General features: G+C 31.4%; 3 protein-coding genes across 7 annotated transcripts; 2 read left to right on the forward strand and 1 right to left on the reverse strand.

Moving 5' to 3' along the window:
- Positions 1-176: 176 nt before the first annotated feature.
- EMB976 (Tetratricopeptide repeat (TPR)-like superfamily protein) lies at positions 177-6060 on the forward strand. Of its 5 annotated transcripts, none has more exons than XM_012235519.3 (8): positions 181-901; positions 1372-2767; positions 2897-3208; positions 3523-3627; positions 3707-3794; positions 3894-4015; positions 4479-4543; positions 4896-6060. In XM_012235519.3, the coding sequence occupies exons 1-8, from the start codon at positions 365-367 to the stop codon at positions 5442-5444; spliced, it is 3174 nt and encodes a 1057-aa protein (XP_012090909.1). In that variant the 5' UTR covers positions 181-364; the 3' UTR covers positions 5445-6060. The 5 variants fall into 5 exon arrangements, with proteins under 5 accessions (XP_089574309.1, XP_012090909.1, XP_012090911.1 ...); XM_012235521.3 differs by having other exon boundaries at positions 760-901; positions 1356-2767; XM_012235520.3 differs by having other exon boundaries at positions 762-901; positions 1332-2767.
- A 1901-nt stretch (positions 6061-7961) lies between these two features.
- Positions 7962-11056, forward strand: LOC105649005 (NADH-ubiquinone oxidoreductase-like protein). Its single transcript, XM_012235518.4, has 3 exons — positions 7962-8120; positions 10586-10670; positions 10768-11056. The coding sequence occupies exons 1-3, from the start codon at positions 8007-8009 to the stop codon at positions 10875-10877; spliced, it is 309 nt and encodes a 102-aa protein (XP_012090908.1). The 5' UTR covers positions 7962-8006; the 3' UTR covers positions 10878-11056.
- A 1385-nt stretch (positions 11057-12441) lies between these two features.
- LOC105649004 (4-coumarate--CoA ligase 2) lies at positions 12442-17229 on the reverse strand. The gene is made up of 6 exons (XM_012235517.4): positions 16081-17229; positions 13640-13838; positions 13361-13506; positions 13178-13245; positions 12898-13006; positions 12442-12736 (listed from the first exon to the last, which is right to left on the reverse strand). Exons 1-6 carry the CDS (start codon positions 17125-17127, stop codon positions 12614-12616), a joined length of 1692 nt encoding a protein of 563 aa, XP_012090907.2. The 5' UTR covers positions 17128-17229; the 3' UTR covers positions 12442-12613.
- Between the last annotated feature and the right edge of the window lie 4391 nt (positions 17230-21620).

Here is a 21620-nt window from a genome sequence, read left to right on the forward strand (position 1 = left end):
TCAAATTGTCTTTTATCTCAATAACAATAATTGAGGAGTTATTATATAAAAATAATATTAAAAAATATTATTTATTATTTTTTAAAATCCTGAAAATGAATTATATTGTGATAAAAACTAATCGGCAAAAACTACTTATAATAAATAAAAACAGGACGAAAGGTCAAGGGTAGACTTGAGTGTCAAGCCCATGTCCACTTCCTATGAACAAAAAATATCCAAATAATTAAAACTGAAAACAAAAGTTTATCTTGTATTCTGCAAATCCTGTCACTGCAAAATCGCTACATCCAGCTCCTTCTTTCAATTCAAAAACTTGCGCGAAACTCCCAAATTTCCCACGAAACGGCGAGAAAGAAAAGAAATGGACTCCATCATCCTCAAGTCCTCCTTCCTTCCTCCACCTCTCAAACCAAAACCAAAATCTCACAGACCAGTTAAAGCAAACTACAAAACCTCCATCAAGTCTTCAATTCATTCAGACCCCTGGTCTTTAAGCGACGGTAACATTTCTAAACCCAAACCCAGATCAAAAAACCCAAAGAAACCCTTATCAGACGACAACGCAAGGCGCATAATCAAAGCTAAAGCGCAATACTTAAGCTTGCTGCGGAAACACCAGGGTCCACACGCCCAGACGCCCAAATGGATAAAGAGAACGCCCGAACAGATGGTGAAGTACTTGGAGGATAATAAGAATGGGCATCTTTATGGAAAGCATGTGGTTGCAGCCATAAAGACAGTGAGGGGGATGGCTAGGAAGAGAGAAGAGGAGAGAAATGTGAGGTTACTAATGAGTGGGTTTGTAGGGAAGTTAACTTTTCAAGAGATGTGTGTTGTTCTGAAGGAGCAGAAAGGATGGAGGGAGGCTAGAGACTTCTTTGCCTGGATGAAATTGCAAGTATATTCTCTAATTTTGAATTCCTTTAATTATTGTGTATTATATCTTTTTTTCCCCCTCCTGTGGATACTTATATATATGCATATTGCTCAATCTTAATAGCTTTATTGTTTTGTATGTGGTAGTTATAATTCAGGGACTTGGCTGGAAAATTCATACTTTGAGATGTTTGTATTTGGTTTCTGGTGGGTTTACAGTGGATAGCTACACGCCCTTTTTAGTACCGACTTTATATTTTGTTAAAATGAATTAATTTACTTGTCTTCAGATAAGTGTATAAATTTATATTGGTGAACTTCATATGGAATTTGGTTGTTAGCTTCTAATGAGTGTTTATTTTAGACTTCTTTTAACCCTTAGTGTGCTGCAAAGCAATTGATTTTTTTTATTTATTTTTTGCTTGACTAAAACTTGATTCTCTTTTTCTTAGAAATTAGTTTTGTGAACATGACAGAACTGTGCTCTAACAGTTATGCTATCGGCCAAGTGTCATAGTCTACACAATTGTTTTACGAATGTATGGGCAAGTTGGTAAAATCAAGTTGGCTGAACAGACATTCTTGGAGATGCTTGAAGTGGGATGTGAACCTGATGAAGTTGCTTGTGGTACTATGTTGTGTTCATATGCAAGATGGGGTCGACATAAAGCTATGTCTTCATTTTATTCTGCTATACAAGAAAGGGGAATTATACTCTCAGTTTCAGTTTACAACTTTATGCTGTCCTCTCTGCAGAAGAAATCTCTTCATGGCAGGGTCATAGAATTATGGAGGAAAATGGTGGATAAAAGGGTGACACCAAATAGTTTTACTTATACTGTGATTATCAGTTCACTTGTCAAGAAAGGTTTTCATGATGAGGCTTTTAAGTTGTTTAATGAAATGAAGAACGGTGGGCATGTTCCTGAGGAAGTGACATATAGCTTGCTTATTACTATTAGTATTAGAAATTTTAACTGGGATGAAGCAGGGAGATTATATGAGGAAATGCAATCTCATGGAATAGTTCCTAGTAATTTCACATGTGCATCACTGCTGACCATGTATTATAAAAAAGCGGATTATTCTAAAGCCCTTTCTCTCTTTACAGAAATGCAGAGCAAGAAAATTGCGGCTGATGAAGTCATCTATGGGTTGCTCATTAGAATATATGGGAAACTTGGCCTGTATGAGGATGCCCAAAGAACGTTTGAAGAGACTGAGCAACTGGGTTTGTTAAGTGATGAGAAAACATATTTAGCCATGGCACAAGTGCATCTTAATTCAGGAAATTTTGAGAAAGCTTTGAGTGTGATTGAAGTGATGAAGTCTAGAAATATTTGGTTATCAAGATTTGCTTATATTGTTCTGTTGCAATGCTATGTTATGAAAGAAGATCTGGACTCTGCTGAAAGTACTTTTCATGCTTTATCAAAGACTGGACTTCCTGATGCTGGCTCTTGCAATGACATGCTCAATTTGTATCTGAGCTTGCAGATGACTGAAAAAGCTAAGGACTTTATCATCCAAATAAGAAAAGATCAAGTAGATTTTGATGAGGAGCTTTATAGGACAGTTATTAAAGTACTTTGCGAGGAGGGCATGCTAAGAGAAGCTGAACTGCTGACAAAAGAGATGGGCACAAATGTATCATTCAGAGAGAGTAGATTTTTCCAGACATTCTGTAAGATAATGCATGGAGAAAACAAGGATTGTGAATACTTCTCGGTCTTTGATCAAGCCAACACTACGGCTCTTGGGCTTATCATTACTTTGTATTTTAGACACGGCGACTTCAATAAGATACAAGAAATCCTGAAGTTGTTACTTGGGACTGGCGGTGGTTTGTCTATAGTGAGTCAAGTAGTTAACAACTTCATCAGGGAAGGTATGAAATGTTCATTTTCACATTTTATGATTGACAGTGTTATTTATTTCTGCATCTCTGCATAAGAGTTTTATTTGTTTTTATAACTCTTTGATGTCTTTTAGGACTAACATATCGTCTTCTGCTTAGGTGATACATGTAAGGCAGGGGCTGTTAATGCTCAAGTAACCAAGCTGGGCTGGAGATTAGAGGATGAAGTAATTTCTTCATTGATTAATTTATGTGGTAAAAGGCAAAAGCTAAAGCAGGCTCAAGAGGTCTTTGCAGCAGCTGCAGATTCCCCAACTTGTGGAAAATCAATATTTAATTCAATGATTGACGCATATGCTAAATGTGGTAAATCTGAGGATGCATACTTGCTTTATAAAGAAGTAACTGATAAAGGGCACGACTTAGGTGCTGTTGGCGTTGGCATACTTGTGAATTCATTGACTAATTCTGGTAGGACTAACTCTAGTTAAACTAGTAGATTTATTGTCGTATATTCTTTGGTAGTTATTCAGATCCAACGACATTTTTTGTTAGCTTCTATATTTTCAGATCCAATATAGTTACTCTTTCAAGCTTTCAAATGATTTGTCCTCATGACACTTCTGTTGCTGACAACAATTTAGTTTCCGAAGTTAAAATTTTCCATCTCAGCCTAGTTGGTGATTTTATAAAAAGGCAGTCATGATGGGCATGCTTGTGTGTAGTTGGCAATGCTACTAACTTTAGGGCAATTTTGATTGGTGACAAGATTATTCCATTTCCAGGCAAACATCAAGAAGCAGAGAGGATTATCCGTAAGAGTATTCAGGATAATATGGAGCTTGATACTGTGGCATACAACATTTTTATTAAGGCAATGCTAAAAGCAGGTTGATACAGATGATCTCATTAATTTTGAAGATAAGTACAGAATAAAGTATGCATTGATCTGTAGAAGTGATGTTGCAGGTAGATTGCATTTTGCAGCCAGCATCTATGAACGCCTGCTTTCCTTTGGAGTCAGTCCATCAATTCAGACATACAACACTATGATTAGGTGACAGCAACTTTATGAAAAGAAACAACTAATCACATTTGTATATCTTATTTTTGTTATTTGGGGCTTCAGCTTTTATAAAATTAATTATTAATGCAGTGTCTATGGACGAGGTCAGAAGCTGGATAAGGCTGTCGAGATGTTTAACACTGCTTGCAGCTTGGGTCTGTCCCTGGATGAGAAGACATACATGAATATAATTAGCTATTATGGCAAGGCTGGTACTAACTCACCTCTTCCTCCATTGCGAGATCTTTTGAATATGTATTAGAATTTCTTAAGGTCCTATAATATCTTTTTTTTTTTTTTTTTTTTGCATACCTCAAATAATGATATCTTTTCTTTTCATCATTGCTTTGAATTTTTAAAACAAATATCATTGCACTTAAAGTACACAATTTCTTGCTATTTTGGCTTAGTTCATGTTTAGCACAAAAAAGCATCAACGAATTTCACTTCCTATAGGAGATTTGTGTACGCTTTTAGTGTGAAAGATAAATCATAAACTTGGCATATACTATATATGTTCCCAATATAGCATTAAATGTTTTTATGAGGTGGCAGATTCGCTTCCTTTTAAAATTGGTATATTTTGTTTTACTTTAGTACTGAGGTTTGTAAGGCATTCCTTTCTTCATTGCTCAAGGTATTAACATAACCTGGCAATTTTTGTCTACTTTGAAGGTAAGAGGCATGAAGCATCTGTTCTGTTCACCAAAATGCAGGAAGAAGGGATAAAACCAGGAAAGGTATGTTCATAAATGTACTACAAAACTTTATACTTTATAGGTTGCATAGTATATGGTCGCACACGAAATGAAATTTTTATCTCCATCTCTCTCTCTCTCTCTCTCTCTCAGATACAAAACTTTATACTTTGTCATTGGACTGAGTAGTTTTACAAGAATTACATCTTTTGACTTATACTGTTGATTTTAGTGACTAGTTCAGTCATCTCAACAACTCATTTTGAGGGGTGAATTTCTACCCCAAAATGCGAGAATAATCAATCATTCTAGCTTTTCATCTTTCACCATGAGAATTTTTTTTTTTTCAAATAACAAAAGCTCTTACCACCCGATCTTCACATGGAAAATGCAGGTTAGCTACAATATTATGATCAATGTGTACGCCGTAGCAGGACTTTATCGTGAAGTAGAGGAACTTTTCCTAGCCATGCAGAAAGATGGCTGGCCTCCGGACTCCTTCACATACCTCTCCCTTGTACAAGCTTATACAGAGAGTTTGAAATACTTGGAAGCAGAGGAAACCATCAATGTTATGAAGAAGAAAGGCATTTCGCCTTCATGTAGTCATTTTAACCACTTACTTTCTGCTTACGCAAAAGCTGGTCTTCTGGCAGAAGCAGAAAGGGTTTACCAGAAACTATTGACAACTGGTTTAAGTCCTGATCTTGGATGTCACCGAACTATGCTGAGAGGTTACATGGACTATGGACATGTTGAGAAAGGCATAAACTTTTTTGAGCGGATAAGGGAGCATGCGGAGCCTGACCGATTTATTATGAGTGCTGCCATACATTTGTACAAATCTGCTGGAAAGAAACCCATGGCTGAAGTTCTTTTGCGATCCATGAACAATTTGAAGATCCCATTCCTAGATAACCTCGAAATTGGATCTAAAATATGAGTATCTAACATATGAAGAAATGCTAGGTGATCGCATGCAAGAGGCAACACGCAGTAAAGAGCTTCTCCAGTGTTTGAAGATGAATCCTGCTGCAAAGATGGGTATGAAATGCTTTTCGGTGATGGCCGAGTAAACTAGTTTACGTCCATGCGAAAATTGAACAGTGTGGAGTAAACAGCAATACGGCACAGCGATCTAGGATATGAGATGTTGAGATATCCTTGAAACTGCAAGTCACTTTTAGCAAGTCAGCACTTCTAAAAGTGCCCTTACATGGAGAAAATATCGGTAAAGAGGTGTCGTTTAACTCGTGGGAAAATGCAACTTAAACAGTAGACGATAAGTGAGGCATATCACGGTAGTCGAACGACAGTTCGTGTAAACTTCGAACATTCTAAAAAATCCATAAATGGAATATCAAGAAGGGCTTCTCATTGGGGGAATACGTGAACTCAGATAACTATCCATTGCAGCATATCAGCTATCGTCGAACGACAAGTCAATAATTTCATGCGGCTTGTTAACATGTAAAATGATTCCTTAATTATTTAAAATTTATTCAATCAAACAGAAAATTTGAATTTGGGCTGATTGAATTTAATATTTCTTCAAAATATTTTTATTTTTTGATGAATTTAATTTTTTTCTTCACAAAAAAAAGATTAAAAAATCATTATTTATATTCGTACTGTTTGCAATAGAAGAGATCTTTTATTATTTTGAAATAATAAAATCATTTTCCTTCTAAAAAAAAGAGGGTTAATTATAAATTTAGTGTTTAGCTTTCTAAAATTTTCTATTTCAGTGTCTCCATAAAAAATGTTTGTAATCAAGTATTGGAATAGATAATGTTGTAATTAAATGTTGGAATAGATAATGTTTTTTCTGTCGGAAATATGAATAGGACACGAGGAATTCACTAATTATTAAAAATAACATTATGTAGGACGCCATTATTAAAAATAACATTCCGTAGGACGCCAAATAGCTTGATGTGTCAAGCAGGGTATCAAACCAGTATTGCTTAATTAATACTAATCGAATTAAAAATCATCTAAAATCCTCTACGTTCTTCTTCCTTCAAGCGATCTCTGATTGCTCTTTATTCTCCATGAACCTCAGCCCGCTCCCGATTACTAGTGCCACCATCACGGGCCAAGCAATAAGGACCACCACCTCCGGTCACTTTTCGTGACCCAAAGTGATTCTTCCTTTGACCCTCTATTGCGTGAAAGGACAAGCTAGAGGAGGGCAGTTCTTAACTCCTGCCACCAATGCCTCCGCCGGCGAGTTTTAGTGCACTAGGTGAGTCAAAAACGGCCTTACCCTTCCTCTTATACCAATCTTTGCAAACAGTTTTGGGTCGCGCCATCGAATTCGACCATTCATTCCAATATCACTTTTGTTAATGGTCAAGATTCGGCTTCTGGTAATGACGATGATGACTGGAGAGGTTTTATAAACTCCGGCAGAATGTCCCACGCCATTCCACTCCCCTTCGATGTCGAAAAGAGGGCCAAACGACAAAAATAAAATCACTCATTTCTTAGATCCACTCGCTCTTTTCTCTCTTAGTAATCTCTTCTTCTTTCAATTTATATTATCTTCGGATCGGTAATATCACTGCAGTCTTATAATCACATTAAAGAGAACTACTTGTACTCTGTTCTTCTTATTATTTTTTTTCCAATTTTAATATGATTCATTTGTTGACTTAGTTCATTTGGTGTTTACTACGGTGGTTATTCTATTTGTTACATTTGTATAGGGGGTTTCTTCAAGTTAGTGACTTTTAATAAAGTTATTTGTTGCTGGTTCACTTTGTATTCAATAAAAATTCTCAAAGAATTCTAGAAGAATTTTTTTTAATTGGATTAATTGGTACACAAATCAGTTGTTAGATCATGATTTTCGTATATGACTATGTCTCTATTTGAGGAGAATCCTTGTGGTGTACTTTATTTTCATTTTTGGGTCACAAAAAATGACCGGAGGTGGTAGTCCCTTATTGCTTAGCTGGTGATGGTGGCGCTAGCAATCGGGAGCGGGCTGGGGTTCATGTAGAATGAAGAGCGATCAGAGATCGCTTGAAGGAAGAAGCACGTAGAGGATTGTAGATGATTTTTAATTCGATTCGTTTTAATTAAGCAATACTGGTTTGATACACTGCTTGAAACGTCAGATTTGACGTGTCAAGCTATTTGAAATCCTACACAGTGTTATTTTTAATAATTAATGGTCTCATACGTTCTATTTATATTTTTAGCAAGCCACATAGATGGAGACATTTAATTGAAACATTTAATTGAAAAAAATTTATCGATTCTGACACTTGATTGTAAATATTTTCCATTGAAATATTGAAATATAAATTTTTCTAAAATTTAAACACTAAATTTATAATTAAGAAAAATAAATCATTTTCTATGGGATTGTAAAGAATCCTATTCTTTTAATGGGCCTTTGCATTAATGGGCCTCAATCCGCTTGGTCCATGCAAATCTATAAGGTGACCATTTCTGTTCTAAATTAAAAACCTCTCTAAAATTGCAGGTATCAACAATGGCGTCGAGTTTGTTGAGAACCCTAACGAGATCGTCCAATTTGAGACAGAGCACCAGAAATTTCAGCCTTGTTACCAGTCAAATCAGCAACCACACAGCCAAATGGATGCAGGTACCTTTTTTCTGCCTGCTTAATTGATTCTTTTTGATAAGAAAAGAACTTTGCCACTTGGAAATTTGGAAATGGTAGAATCGAGTAATGTTGTTAGGTATTTTAAAACTGTTGAAATTTTGGTTTCACGGGCGAGAGCTGGGAGATTGTGGTGTAGTTGATCTAATTTGAGTTGTCCTCAGATATTTGAATCGATCATGAAAGTTTTTTAGTTGGTAATCATTTCATTTCGTTGCTAAGGCTATTGTGGCGCAGTAAAGAAAATTTTTCGTGTAAAGCTCAAGTAAAACGAATCGGTTAGGGGTCTTGCTGACTGAATAAATTTTTTTTTTTTTTTTTTTTTTTTTTTTTTTTTTTTTTTTTTTTTTATATATAGAAATCCCATCCATTCAACAACGAAATATTTTGTCTTTAACTTGCATATAGGTCAAACTGATTACATATATGGAAATTCTATATGAAATTTTTAATGTCACGGCAAAGCATTTTAGCTTGTTGGGAAAAAATGTGTCTTGTAGATTTTTTTGACAGCCATGGGTGGGAGAATTTTATTTATTTCTCATTTCTTGGACAGAGGTTTAAACTCTTAGCAGTTGAATTTTAATAAACTGCTTTATGCTGGAGTGAAACAATATTTTCTTCTTTTCCAATTTAATGGCTGTGAAATTTCTGTTGTTTGTGGCTTTTAGCTTGACACTTGTAGCCTGTATGGTTGGTTTGGAGTTTAGCCTTTAGGTTCACATATTGCCATTTTTCCTAGAGGAAAAAAAAAATATACATACACAAGATATTATCAAGCAAGAAAATCACTTATTCAGGGTGTTCGCTTAGCGACTTGCAAAAGGCCATATTCTCAGACATTTTTACACTTGTCTTTGTTTGTGAATTTCAAATATAATTGTCCTTTCTTCTTGATGAAAATGCTTAGCGCCCTTATAAAGCTGCTCTCCCTTTAGTTAGTGGAGAATAAGTTCTAATATAACTGTTCCTATGGGTGTTAGAGATAAGTCAATGCTAGTGTTGTGTATTCAATTATTAAGCCTATTTCAGCTGAGTGAGTACCCTGTGTGTCATAGCTTAGCATTCAGCTTATGTCATGGAGCCATGATCTCAAATTGATGACATACATTCTTATTTTTGAAATTTTTACGTTAGCAGATAATATTCCTGTCAATGACTTGCTTTTTTTTTTTTTTTTGTGCATTTTGTGGGGCAGTTTTATTCATTGCTTCAATTTGCTATTCCAATCTTTTAATTGTTGCTGCAGTATGTGGCCTGATTGTAATCTATTCTGATTTCTGCCTGCTTGATTCCTGTTTCATTATATGTGCCATTGTACTCTCTCTCCTTGAAGAACATATTTCCTTGCATGTGATTATATTTTCCTTTTTAGGGCAGTTTAATGTTTTCTAAGACAATAAAGCATGACAAATATCTCATCGTTGATATAGTTTTTCCATATTGATGAAGTTAATGGGTTGTTACCTGGTTGGTCTATTAATAATTTCTGGAGATGTTGTAAAGGTATATAGCATACAATTCCAATTTGACTGGGTTTTACAACTCAAGGATTAGTACTTGACGCGTTCATGATGAAAGTTTATTTTATATACTCAGAAACTCTATGGAATAGCTTTAGACTTGAACTTCATACGAGTTGACTAGACAAACATTAAAACAAATCAAGCTTTTGGCTAGGTTCAAATTTAAGCTTGAATTTGAGTGAGCTCAGATTACTGTAATCTTTGTAATGAATTATTATTTAAATATTATATGTAAAAGCAATTAATAATGATTGGGCTTCTGAGATGCTCAAGTTGAGTCAAATTTGAACATTTTGCTAGCTTTAGCCTAAATGGCTCACGGGTAATTTGACTTGTTTACATCCCTAATGATGTTCAAGTAGCTTGAGATTAGGTGAGCATAGGTTACAAGAATTTAAGATGAAAAGAATGCTTTCAAGAAGCGATGCTGTAATGGGCTTCTATTTATTCCTAGTGAAATTTATACCAAGAAATAGATGCCCTTGACTATTCCAGAAGGAAGCTTTCATTTTAGATTGTGATTGAGTTCTTCTAAATTAATTTCTTCCTGTATTCTTGCACCTTTTCAGGTTCTTTTATTGACATTTTAATTATTTACAGAAAATCCTCCATATCATTCAGACTTCCATCTCATTTCTTTCTTTTTCCCTTTATTTTTAAAGTAAGTTACTGGTTAGTAAGTGAGTTTACTCTTGTTTTATGATTTTGTGGTTTATGCTTATGGCGTTATGGCCTTTGATTGCTACACCAGTGACTTTGTGCGGCAGTTACCGCATCTGCTGTTGTTATACTATTGTCATTCTGCCCGTTAACTAGATTTACTTGCAAATTGATGTTTGGGTCAATTTCATTTAAATTGTTGGTTGGGGATGTCTGATCTAAAGAAGTGACTCAAATAACCAAAATTACTTTTTTACTTAGGATACTACCAAGAAATCTCCAATGGAGTTGATCAATGAAATTCCCCCCATCAAGGTTGAAGGCAGGATTGTTGCATGCGAGGGAGGTTAGTTGTTCATTTGTTCAAGGTATTTTCTCCAAAAGACATAAAAAGGATAATCAGGATTAACATTGTCATTGTTGTTTATTGTTTCTTGTTGCAGACACTAACCCTGCACTTGGGCATCCAATTGAGTTCATATGCCTTGACTTAAAGGAGCCAGCCGTTTGTAAGTATTGTGGTCTACGCTACGTCCAAGATCATCATCACTAGGAATTTCGGTATCTTACTTGTACTGTTAATCATTCGCACATGATGCTTGTTATCAGGCAGTCGATGCGCATTTACATTTTCTTGTTTCAATCGTTTTGCGCTTTCAATTGATAAATCCTTGTACTGAAGATATTATAATGTGTTCAGTATCAACAGAATAAAGTGTTTGACATGATCAATATCCTGCTTTATTAGTATTCAATGTTCTTACCTTCTGGTCTTTGCCTTAAGCTATGTTGTTTCCTTGTTTTACTGAAGAAAGATGTAGTCAGTGGTAATTTTGATTGTTTGATGGTTAGGGTGTTCCTATTCACCTTGTCATGAATCTCGACTCAGTCGTCATGGTGAAGGCTCTCTAGAAACGGCATTCAATAGAGGTTTTCCTATGAAGGTCTTTCTCTATCCTTGGGAAATTTCCTTAGGATTATCCTGAAGTGCTAGTGTGGGTTGTAAATAGGATGTAAATGAGCCGAGTAGAGTTTGAACCAGCCAAGCTTGAAGCTCAGCTCAAAACTCGACGAGTCTGAAAATTTTAGGCTCAAGCTCTACTTGAGGCTCTAGTTCAATTCGAAAAATTTTAAATTCAAGCTTGGCTCAAGGACTTAATGCTGGATGCTCAAATAAGTTTAAATAAATATATATATATATATATATATATATATATATATATATATATATATATATATATAAAGGCTGATAGAGCTCAATAAGTATCGATAGTTTTTGAGCTATCATTAAGCTCGAACTTGATTAAAGTCAATTTTTTTGAAACTTTTCATTTGCCAACAGACTTAGCTCGTTTACAATCCACAACCGGGTGTAAAGAAGAATACTCTAGCATAGCAAGGGAATCCTCTAGCATACTACTACCTTACTGGAGCAGATGACAATTGCATCCTCCTGCTTTTGCGCATGATTTACAAATGGGAAGTGTTATGCAAAGGGATTATTTAACTAATCTTGGAATTCTCTCCAGAAGGATAATAAAAATTAATTTGAGATATTAAAGTAACAACTATAAATCATTTGACAGCCTCAAATTGCTACTATGACATCACCCTGTTAATTATGGATTTAATTATTCGTATTAATGAATTTATAAAATTCATTTACAAAGTGAGACCATGAAATTGATCGTAGTAGGATTAATTACCAAAAAAAAAAAAAAAAAATCTTAACAATTATAGTCTTAAAAAAAAATACAAAATCTTGAGGGATTAAAATATCTTGAATTTTAATCATTGAAAGGTGCAATAAATTTTAAAATATTAAAAATTAATGCGTATTCTAAATTTCAGATCTCAAGAACTAGAGTATGACAACTAATTCATAATTTTAAAATTAAGAACTAAATTAGAGTTTTGAGCAAAATAATTCATAAATTCCAATGAAATTCTATATGGTTTATTGCTATTAATCCAAATCACAAGTGAATTTCTATAGCTTCTTAAAATCTCTCCTAAACTAAAATAGGGCTTGGATATATATATGGAAGTCTACACTTTTATCAGATTTCCTTGCATTTTTCTTTAACCCAATTGCATCTATATATATATATATATAATTAAAAAGAAAGTTTGAGCTTTTGATTCACATGAAAGAAAAATTCATTAGATTCATGCAAGAAAAAAAAAAAAAAAAAAAAAACATAATTTAGAAGAAGATGATTTCTCTTCCATATTCCATGGAGACATTAAATATAATGCCTAAGAGAAGTTGAAATAACAGAAAGGATTCTAAGACAATGGAGAGGCTGCGGCTAGCTTTGCTTTTAGGCCCTTTCTCAATATTTTTCCAGAGGGAGACTTGGGAATTGCATGCACAAAGTACACTTTGTGCAGTCTCTTGTAGAACACAACCTGTTTGAAGCACAAATACAATTACTTTACAGATCTACTTCTATATATTTGCTAAACTTTAAATATTGCAAATAGAGTTTATCAAAAGTAATCCAATCATAATGGAAAGCAAATGCAAAAATCTCTTCTAAACATGAATTTATATTCTGTTTTCCAGTTACCTGCTTTGATATGTATTCTTTTACAGCTTCTTCAGTGAGCTCGAGCCCATTAGAATTAGATCGAACCACAAATGCAACAGGAACTTCACCAGCACCTTCATCTTTTTGCCTAATAATTAACAAACACATCCACGATAATACACAATAATAATAATAATAATAATAAAGGCCTTAGTTTGAATATAATTATGTTTTAATTATGGTATTAGCAAGCTTTGCTCCTTTTCAAAAAAAAAAAAGAAAAAAAGAAGCAATCTTTGCTACTAAAGCTGAAACTCACGGAACGACAGCTGCATCTGAGATTGATGGATGGATGACAAGGAGGGCCTCGAGCTCTGCTGGTGGAACCTGAACACAAAAGTTCAGAACAAAATATTAAAAAAAAATTAATTTTTAGGTAAAAATTTTTCTTTCTTGACAAGAAAAATAAATAAATAAAGATAGAAATTAGTAGGGAAGATGCCTGAAAGCCTTTGAATTTGATGATTTCTTTGACTCGATCAACAATGAAAATCTCATCATCATCATCCACATAACCAATGTCACCAGTATGAAGCCAACCTTCAACATCAATTGTGTTGGCTGTGGCCTCAGGATCATCCAAATATCCTAATAAATTATTTTAATTTATCAATTAACAAATAATAATTATGATTAAGAACTAGAGTTAAAAGTATATTAAAGCTTAAATTAATAAAAAAATTTTAAAAATAACAAAATATACGTATATATCTGTATGAACCTTTCATAATTTGTTGTCCACGTATGCAAATTTCACCACGCTGGTTGTAGCCAAGAGATGAACCAGTTTCAGGGTCAATAACTTTGAGCTCTGCATTTCTAACCACAGTTCCACATGAGCCTGACTTAGCTGGGATTGGCTGCTTTGCAAACCCCAAGCCCATTGATAGAACTGGCCCTGCCTCTGTCATCCCATAGCCCTACATTTTTAAGACAAGTAATTAATATCATATTTTCCGTTGAGAATGACTTACCTGTTCCATCTATGGTTGAACACATTAATAAAATGTTTTTTAAAAAAACAAAAATATTTCTAACTATTCACTATAAAAAAAATAAAATAAAAACAATTATTAAAAAATTTATATTTTGTGGTTAAAAATTAATAAAAAAAAACTAAAATTTGGATAGTTACATATAGCTATCAATAGATAGGAAGTATTTACAACACAAAGGTGAAAAGTAAAGAACCGGCAAAACATTTATATACTCCTGAATCTGATTTAAGAATTAAGATCCCATGTGATGTGCGGCTGCAGAAATCATGTGGCCATTATTAGCCGCAAAATTGGCAAAAAATATTTAAAAATATTGTTAATTCATGGTTCTCATCAAACCAACTCACCATTTCTTTACCTTTTGGCACGTAATTTCCTTTTCTGTACTAGCTTTCTTGTCTCTTTATTTTAAATTTTTTCCTAAATTACTAAATCTTTATTATAGCTTTAAGATAAATGTTTTAGTATCTAAAATCAGTAAGCCAGAGATGAACGTTTTTCAAAAAAAAGAAAAAAAAAAAAAAAGTAAAGACTTCCGCTTTGATGTCATTCATGTGAATTGGGTGGGACTATCCCATGAATTATGTGTGACTAGACATTAGGGTCCAGAAGTAATAGCTAATTAAATATATGGCAGAGGTGAAGCCAGAAAATTAAGTCGAGATAGGTAAATTTAATTCTCAAATTTCAATATAATAAATTTTATTTCGTCCACTATTCTAAATTGTAAATTTTAAGTGGTGATAACAATAATAATTGAACAATTTTTCTTATATTTTTTTTTCCCAAATCTTATATAGTAAAGTTTGCATTTATATAATTGTTCGTTATTGTAATCTACATAATGACTAATTGAAATATAACTATTTCAAAAAAAAAATTAACTTGATATATTTAACGTGTAACTTGGAAAAAATAGAGAATAATTAATTTTAAAAAATGATAGAGAGATAGAATTAGAAGATGTAGATTTAGGTTGACAACAGAAAAATTAAAGAAAAAAGGTAAAAAAATATTTTTAGCTTTGTTAGAAAGCGGAAACATAAAGAAAATATTTAATTAGAGTTTTATATATTTGAAAATATTAAGAGTTTGGTATAGTTATTTTTTGATATTATAAAAATTTCGCCTAAATATTATCTAGAATAAAGCTTTTAATTTTTTGATTTGAGAGTTGAATCTGATGATTTAAAAATGGTAATTGGGCTAAAAATAAAAAAGAAAAGAGTTGAATTGAGTTTTAATCCTAAAAGACCCATTAGATGAATCAGAAGGCAATTTAATTCGAACTCATTCATTAATACGAGCTTCCTATAAATATGATTGTCTTCAAGTTTGGAATATAATTTCAAGCTATTTAGTTTCTTTCTATGATATGAAATGAAATTATTCTTTATCTTTAAAAAAAAAAAAAGCATGATCGACCCATTCATAAATTAATTGTTCAAAAATTTTAGAAATAAAACTGATATCAGTTTCAAACTAGTTGGTTCAATTTTGATTTTGATTCAAAACCAAGTGATTGTACTTTCAAATATTGAAATTGAAACTAATTCAAATCTGAGCCATTTTTAAGTTGATTTCAATCCCCTTTATGATACAGTTCCGGTTTGAACCGACCCTGTTAGCTTGCCTCAGAAACTGGGTTATGCTCACAACTAATAATTTGTTTAATATCACGGATAATGAGTAGTGGATAACTAGATTTATGCCTGTATCCTATTTGTATTTACTACTGATAATTCACTATTCATTCTGAACTCATTTATAATTATTCATATTTTTATTAAACGGATTTTTATATGAGTGATCTAAAATATTCATTCCGCTCCCATCTCTAGGTACTGGTGCAAAGAAATCTAAATTAAACTCTTATTTAGTTATCATCACGAGAGTTCAACTTGATAAATTAACTTGAAGTTTATCATTGAAAAATGCAAATTAAGAAAAAAAAAATATAAATCCTCCTTTTCTTTTTTAAAAATCTCACCGAGAAAAATAAACCCAAAAAAGTGAAAACGACACAAGTTCAGATCGAAAGAGTTAAAAGAAAAAAAAAAAAAAAAAAAGTAAAATGACACAAAAAAAAAAGGGGGGGAGGGATTACCCATTAAAAAAAAAAAATTAAAAAAAATAAATTATATTGAGTGACGCTGTTACTAACCTGTCCTAAGATCGCCTGAGGCACTCTACTCCGGAGAGCATCCTCCAGCTCTTTCCCAAGCGGCGCCGCCCCTGAAAGCACCACCCTGATCGAACTAAGGTCAAATCCAGCCACCATCGGATTTTTCGCCAACGCCAACACCAACGGCGGCACCACCGCGGCTACAGACACCTTATGTCTCTGAATTAGTTCTAACAACGTTCCTATCTCAAACTTTTGCATTAACAACACAGCGGCTCCAGCTCTAAGCGAGTTTAGCAAAACACTGTTTAATGCATATATGTGAAACAGAGGCAATACACATAAAACAACGTCTTCTTCTTTTAACCAAAGGTTTGGATTCTCTCCATCCACTTGTTGCGCTACGCTTGTAATTAAGTTTTTATGTGTTAATACCACTCCTTTAGGCAATCCTGTCGTTCCTGAAGAAAATGGTAAAGCCACGGGGTCGTCAGGATCTATTTCAACTTCAGGAATTTCACTTTCGTTTGATTCTGAAAGTACTGAGAAATGTAAACAGTTTTCTGGTGGGTCATCAATGGTGATCAGAATAAAATTTTCTTCCAAATCTTTTAGTTTTTCAACATTCAAGGATTGGGTAATGATTAACTTAGCACGCGAAGCAATCACTTGCTTGAAAATTTCATTTTTGGTGTAAAAAGGATTAGCAGTAGTGGTTACTGCTCCGATCATGGAAGCACCAATGAAAGAAAAGACGAATTCTGGGCAGTTTTGGAGAAGAACCATAATAACATCGCCTTTCTTGATACCCAAATGCGATAAACCAGCAGCTATTTTCTGAGCTATGATATGAGTTTCTGCAAAAGTGTAGGTTTTGCCTGTAGAACCTGATATAAGACATGGCTTATCAGAAACATTAAAAAGATTTTCGAAACAATAAGTATGGAGAGGAAGATTATTAGAAATGGGTATGTCTGGTAATTTTGATCTGAAAATATGGGTTTCCGAGGAAGAAGAAGAACGATCTTGGTTTTGAGGAGGAGAGGGTTTTTGTTCAGGAGGTTCAACAGAGGCTAAGGATATCATGGCTTTTGGTTTTCTTGAAGTTGAATTTTAATTTCTTTATTTCTTTTCTTGTTTCTTGAAAAGCCTGTTATGTGTGTGAAGTTAGTTTATTATATAGAATCATAAATAAGTCAAGAAAGGACTTTAATTTTTCGTCAATATTATTATTTAAAGTAATTATGTCTGCATATGATAGAGAAAAAAGAGATACTGTAATAAAGAGAATGGAAGGAGAAGAGGACAGGTTTAAAGACTGGGTGAGAATAGAAGTAGGTGGATTTAGAAAGGGAAGTATGGAGAAGAAAGCATGCCCCTGTCTCATTTTCAAGAAACCAAACCAAACCAAACCAAATCAAAACCAAATCGAACCCAACCCTTTTTTTTTTGTTGGTCTTATTGTTATTCTTCTTCTCATTTTTGGCTTTGCTCTCTCTCATCAAATATTTTCCCTCTACCTAACTCTCCCTGCTTACCCTTTAAAGCGACTGTTCAATGCAATGGTTGATATTAATTAAATTTGATTTTTCATTTTCTAATTTTTTTTAGCTAACTAAATAATTTCCCAATTTTGGTTCCTGTCAAGGAAAAGCTGAATCTGTTATCTCATGCTTGGTGAAGCATTTTTTTATTACTAGATTTCTCCAACGTCTCCTCCACGTTGGCTATAAGGGTAAATGTAATTTAGTTTATACATATATTTTTTTTTATTATTTTATTATAATATTATCAACAATTTATATTGGACATTAATAAGTATTTATAAAATAAAAAATATATATTTTACGAAATAATAAAACAAAAAAATCAATAATTAATAACCTTGTATAGGGAATAACACTTTTATAATAATAAAATATTATTATAATTGTTAAAATAAAATAAAATATCTGATTATAATCCTAGTGTATCTGATTCTGATCTTACAATATCTAATTATGATTTCTTGTTTCTTTTATATATACCTTGCACCTACACAAAATGTTGTATAATGTAAATCACATTATAATACAACATAAATTTTCTTATTCAACTATAATTTGATAACTAAATTTTAATAAAAATAAAATTACTCCTGCATAAAATACATATTAAATATAGTAAGAATATAATATATTTAATTATTATTTTTAATAAATCTTTAATTTAATTGGTTTAAATCGAATTGACAGTTTTGAAATCGAAACCATATAACCTAATACACCTATAAAAGTGAGAATGGGCGGAAGAATATTAAAAACGTCTCTACTAAGTTTATAAATTAAAATAAAAGTATCATTAAAGATTTTAATTTGATTGATTGAAAAAATGAAGGTAACCTAATTTTGATTGGTCATATCTATTTTCTATTTAAAGCTAAATTTTATTAGATAAAATAAAAAATTATATTATATACTATATAAGGTATGTATAAAATATAGTAATACTATTTGGTTCCATCTTTTTTTTCTTATAATTAGAACCACTAGTTTTGAAACCAAAACCATATAATATTAAATAAGGTATATAATGTATATCTTAAATATGGTAATATATATGTATCATATGATAATGTGTATTATATATATTATATTATATTATATTATATGGTGTAATATAATATAATATAGTAATACTATTTGATTTATACTAAATAAGGTATATACTAATATAGTAGGAATATAATATCAGCCCAATCCTTTATTAACTTGATTGAGATAGTTTTTCACCTTTACAGCTCGCTCTGTCAGTCTACTATCAGACGTTACTTTAGATATATATGAGAAGGAATCTTCTCACAGATATTGACCGTAACCAACAACCAACAAGTCTTTTTTAATGGACCAGTTTTAAGAATTTTAATTTTATTAGTTAGAAAAATAAAGGTAATATAATTTTGATCGATTATGTTATATTCCTGTATAAGGTACATATTAAATATGATAAAAATATAATATGTTTAATTATTATTTTTCATAAATCTTTAATTTGATTGGTTTATAATAGGAACTCACGGTTTTTAAACCGAAACAATAGAGTATAATACTCCTATGAAAGTGAGAATGTATGAGGGAACAGTAAAATTATAAAAAATGCATCCACTAAGTTTATGAATTGAAAAAAATATCATTAAAGATTTTCAAATAGGTAGTTTTGAAACTGAAACTATATAATATAATATAATATAATATTATAATATGGTAATACTATTTAATTGATATTAAATAAAATATATATTAATATAGTAAGAATATAATATCAGCGCAATCATTTATTAACTTGATTGTGTTGTTTTCTTTTTACCTTTACAGCTCGCTCTGTCAGTCCACTATCAGACGTTGCTTTGAATATGTATGAGAAGAAAGCATTTCACAGATATTGACTATAATCGACAACCAACAATCTTTTTTCAACGGATCAATTTTAAGGATTTTAATTTTACTGATTAAAAAAAATAAAGGTAATTTAATTTTAATTGGTTATGTGATACTCTTATATAAGGCGTACATATTAAATATGATAAAAACATAATATGTTTAGTTATTATTTTTAATAAATCTTTAACTTGATTGGTTTATAACTATACCCAATGGTTTTGAAATCGATACAATATAATATAATATTCCTACAAAAGTGAGAATGTGTGGGGACCACTAGAATTATCAAAAACACGTATACTAAATTTATGAATCGATAAAAATACCACCAAAGATTTTAAAATCATCAATTATAATATGGTAATACTATTTGATAATGAAGTATATATTAACATGTGGTAAGAATATAATATCAACACAGTCCTTTATTAACTTGATTGAGATGTTTTTTGAGATGTTTTTTTTACTTTTACAGTTCACTCTGTCAGTCCACTATAGACGTTACTTTGGATGTATATGAGAAGGAAAATTCTCACAGATATTGTCTGTATCCGATAACCCTCACAGCTAATGACTATATCTGACAACCTACACTCACAGATAATGACTGTATATGACAACCAACAAGCATATTCCAACGGACCAATTTTAAAGATTTTAATTTTGATTGGTTACATTATACTATATAAGATACATATTAAATATGATAAGAATAATATGTTTAGTTATTATTTTTAATAAATCTTTAATTTGATTGATTTATAACTAGAATTGACGGTTTTGAAACCGAAAACATGTAAAACAAAACTCCTATAAATGTGAGATGGTGGAAGGACTTTGGAATTATTAAAAAAGTCTCTACTAAAATTATGGAGTGACAAAAATATTATTAAAGATTTTAATTTGATTGGTTGAAAAAATAAAGATAATCTAATTTTAATTGGTCATATTAATTTTCTATTTAAATCTAAATTCTATTGGATAAATAATAAATTATATTATATATTATACAAGGTATACACAGACTATAGTGATACTATTCGGTTCCATTTTTATTCTTATAAAATGGCTTTAAAATCTAAACAATATAATATAAATAGAATATTACATATGGTATATAATGTATATCTTCAATATGGCAATATATTATAATATGAAAATACTATTTGTTGAATTCTAAATAAAGTATATATTAAATATAGTAAAAATACAATATCATTACAATCATTTATAAACTTGATTGAGATTTTCTTTTTCTACCTTTACAACCTGCTCTCTCAATTCACTATCTATGAATATCTATGAGAAGCTTCCTTCTTATATGGTATATTTTAAATATGGTAATATATACATATTATATGGTAATATAATATAATATAGTAACTATGTATACAATATAATATGATATAATATAATATAATTTAATATAATATGTATATATATTTTAAATATGGTATTGTATTTAAAATACAATACCATATAATTGTATTTTAAATATGGTAATATATACATATTATATGGTAATATAATATAATATAGTAACTATTTGATGGATATTAAATAAAGTATATATTAAATGTAGTAAAAATATAATTTCTTTAAGGATTTAAAATTTATCAGTTGAAAAATAAAAATAATTTAATTTTGATTGGTAATATTATACTGTATATATATATATATATATAAGGTATATATTGAATATATTAAAATTAATAAATATACTTTGTATTATTGTCTCAATCAAGCTGTAACAAATCTTTCACAGACATCTATTCCTCAGCAGGAATCTTATTCATAAAAGTAAGATTTTGGACACTATCATTTCTAGTATTGTTAACCTCATCATAGAAAGAACTATTCCAATTGATTCAACACAAATGCGATTAATTAAATAAAGCTCGTTTGGCTATTAATTAAAGTACACTAATAAAACAAAATGTAAATGAAAGTTAAAATTAGAATAATTAAATAAAGCAAATTCGTAAAGAGTTCTTTTAACTCGTTGATCTCTAATTAATTAATTAAATTTATTTTTAATTTTGTTTCAATGAATCATCTTTTAAAAAATGGCTAGCACTGATATACGATATTTGTAAAAACAGTATAAATCAAAAGTAATAATTAATGAAATGTGACTAACAGTAGCAAAATATATGTACA

This window comes from Jatropha curcas, chromosome 2, assembly GCF_041381405.1.
Source record: "Jatropha curcas cultivar XTBG-Jc1 chromosome 2, XTBG_Jcur_1.0, whole genome shotgun sequence".
NCBI classification, from domain to species: domain Eukaryota; kingdom Viridiplantae; phylum Streptophyta; class Magnoliopsida; order Malpighiales; family Euphorbiaceae; genus Jatropha; species Jatropha curcas.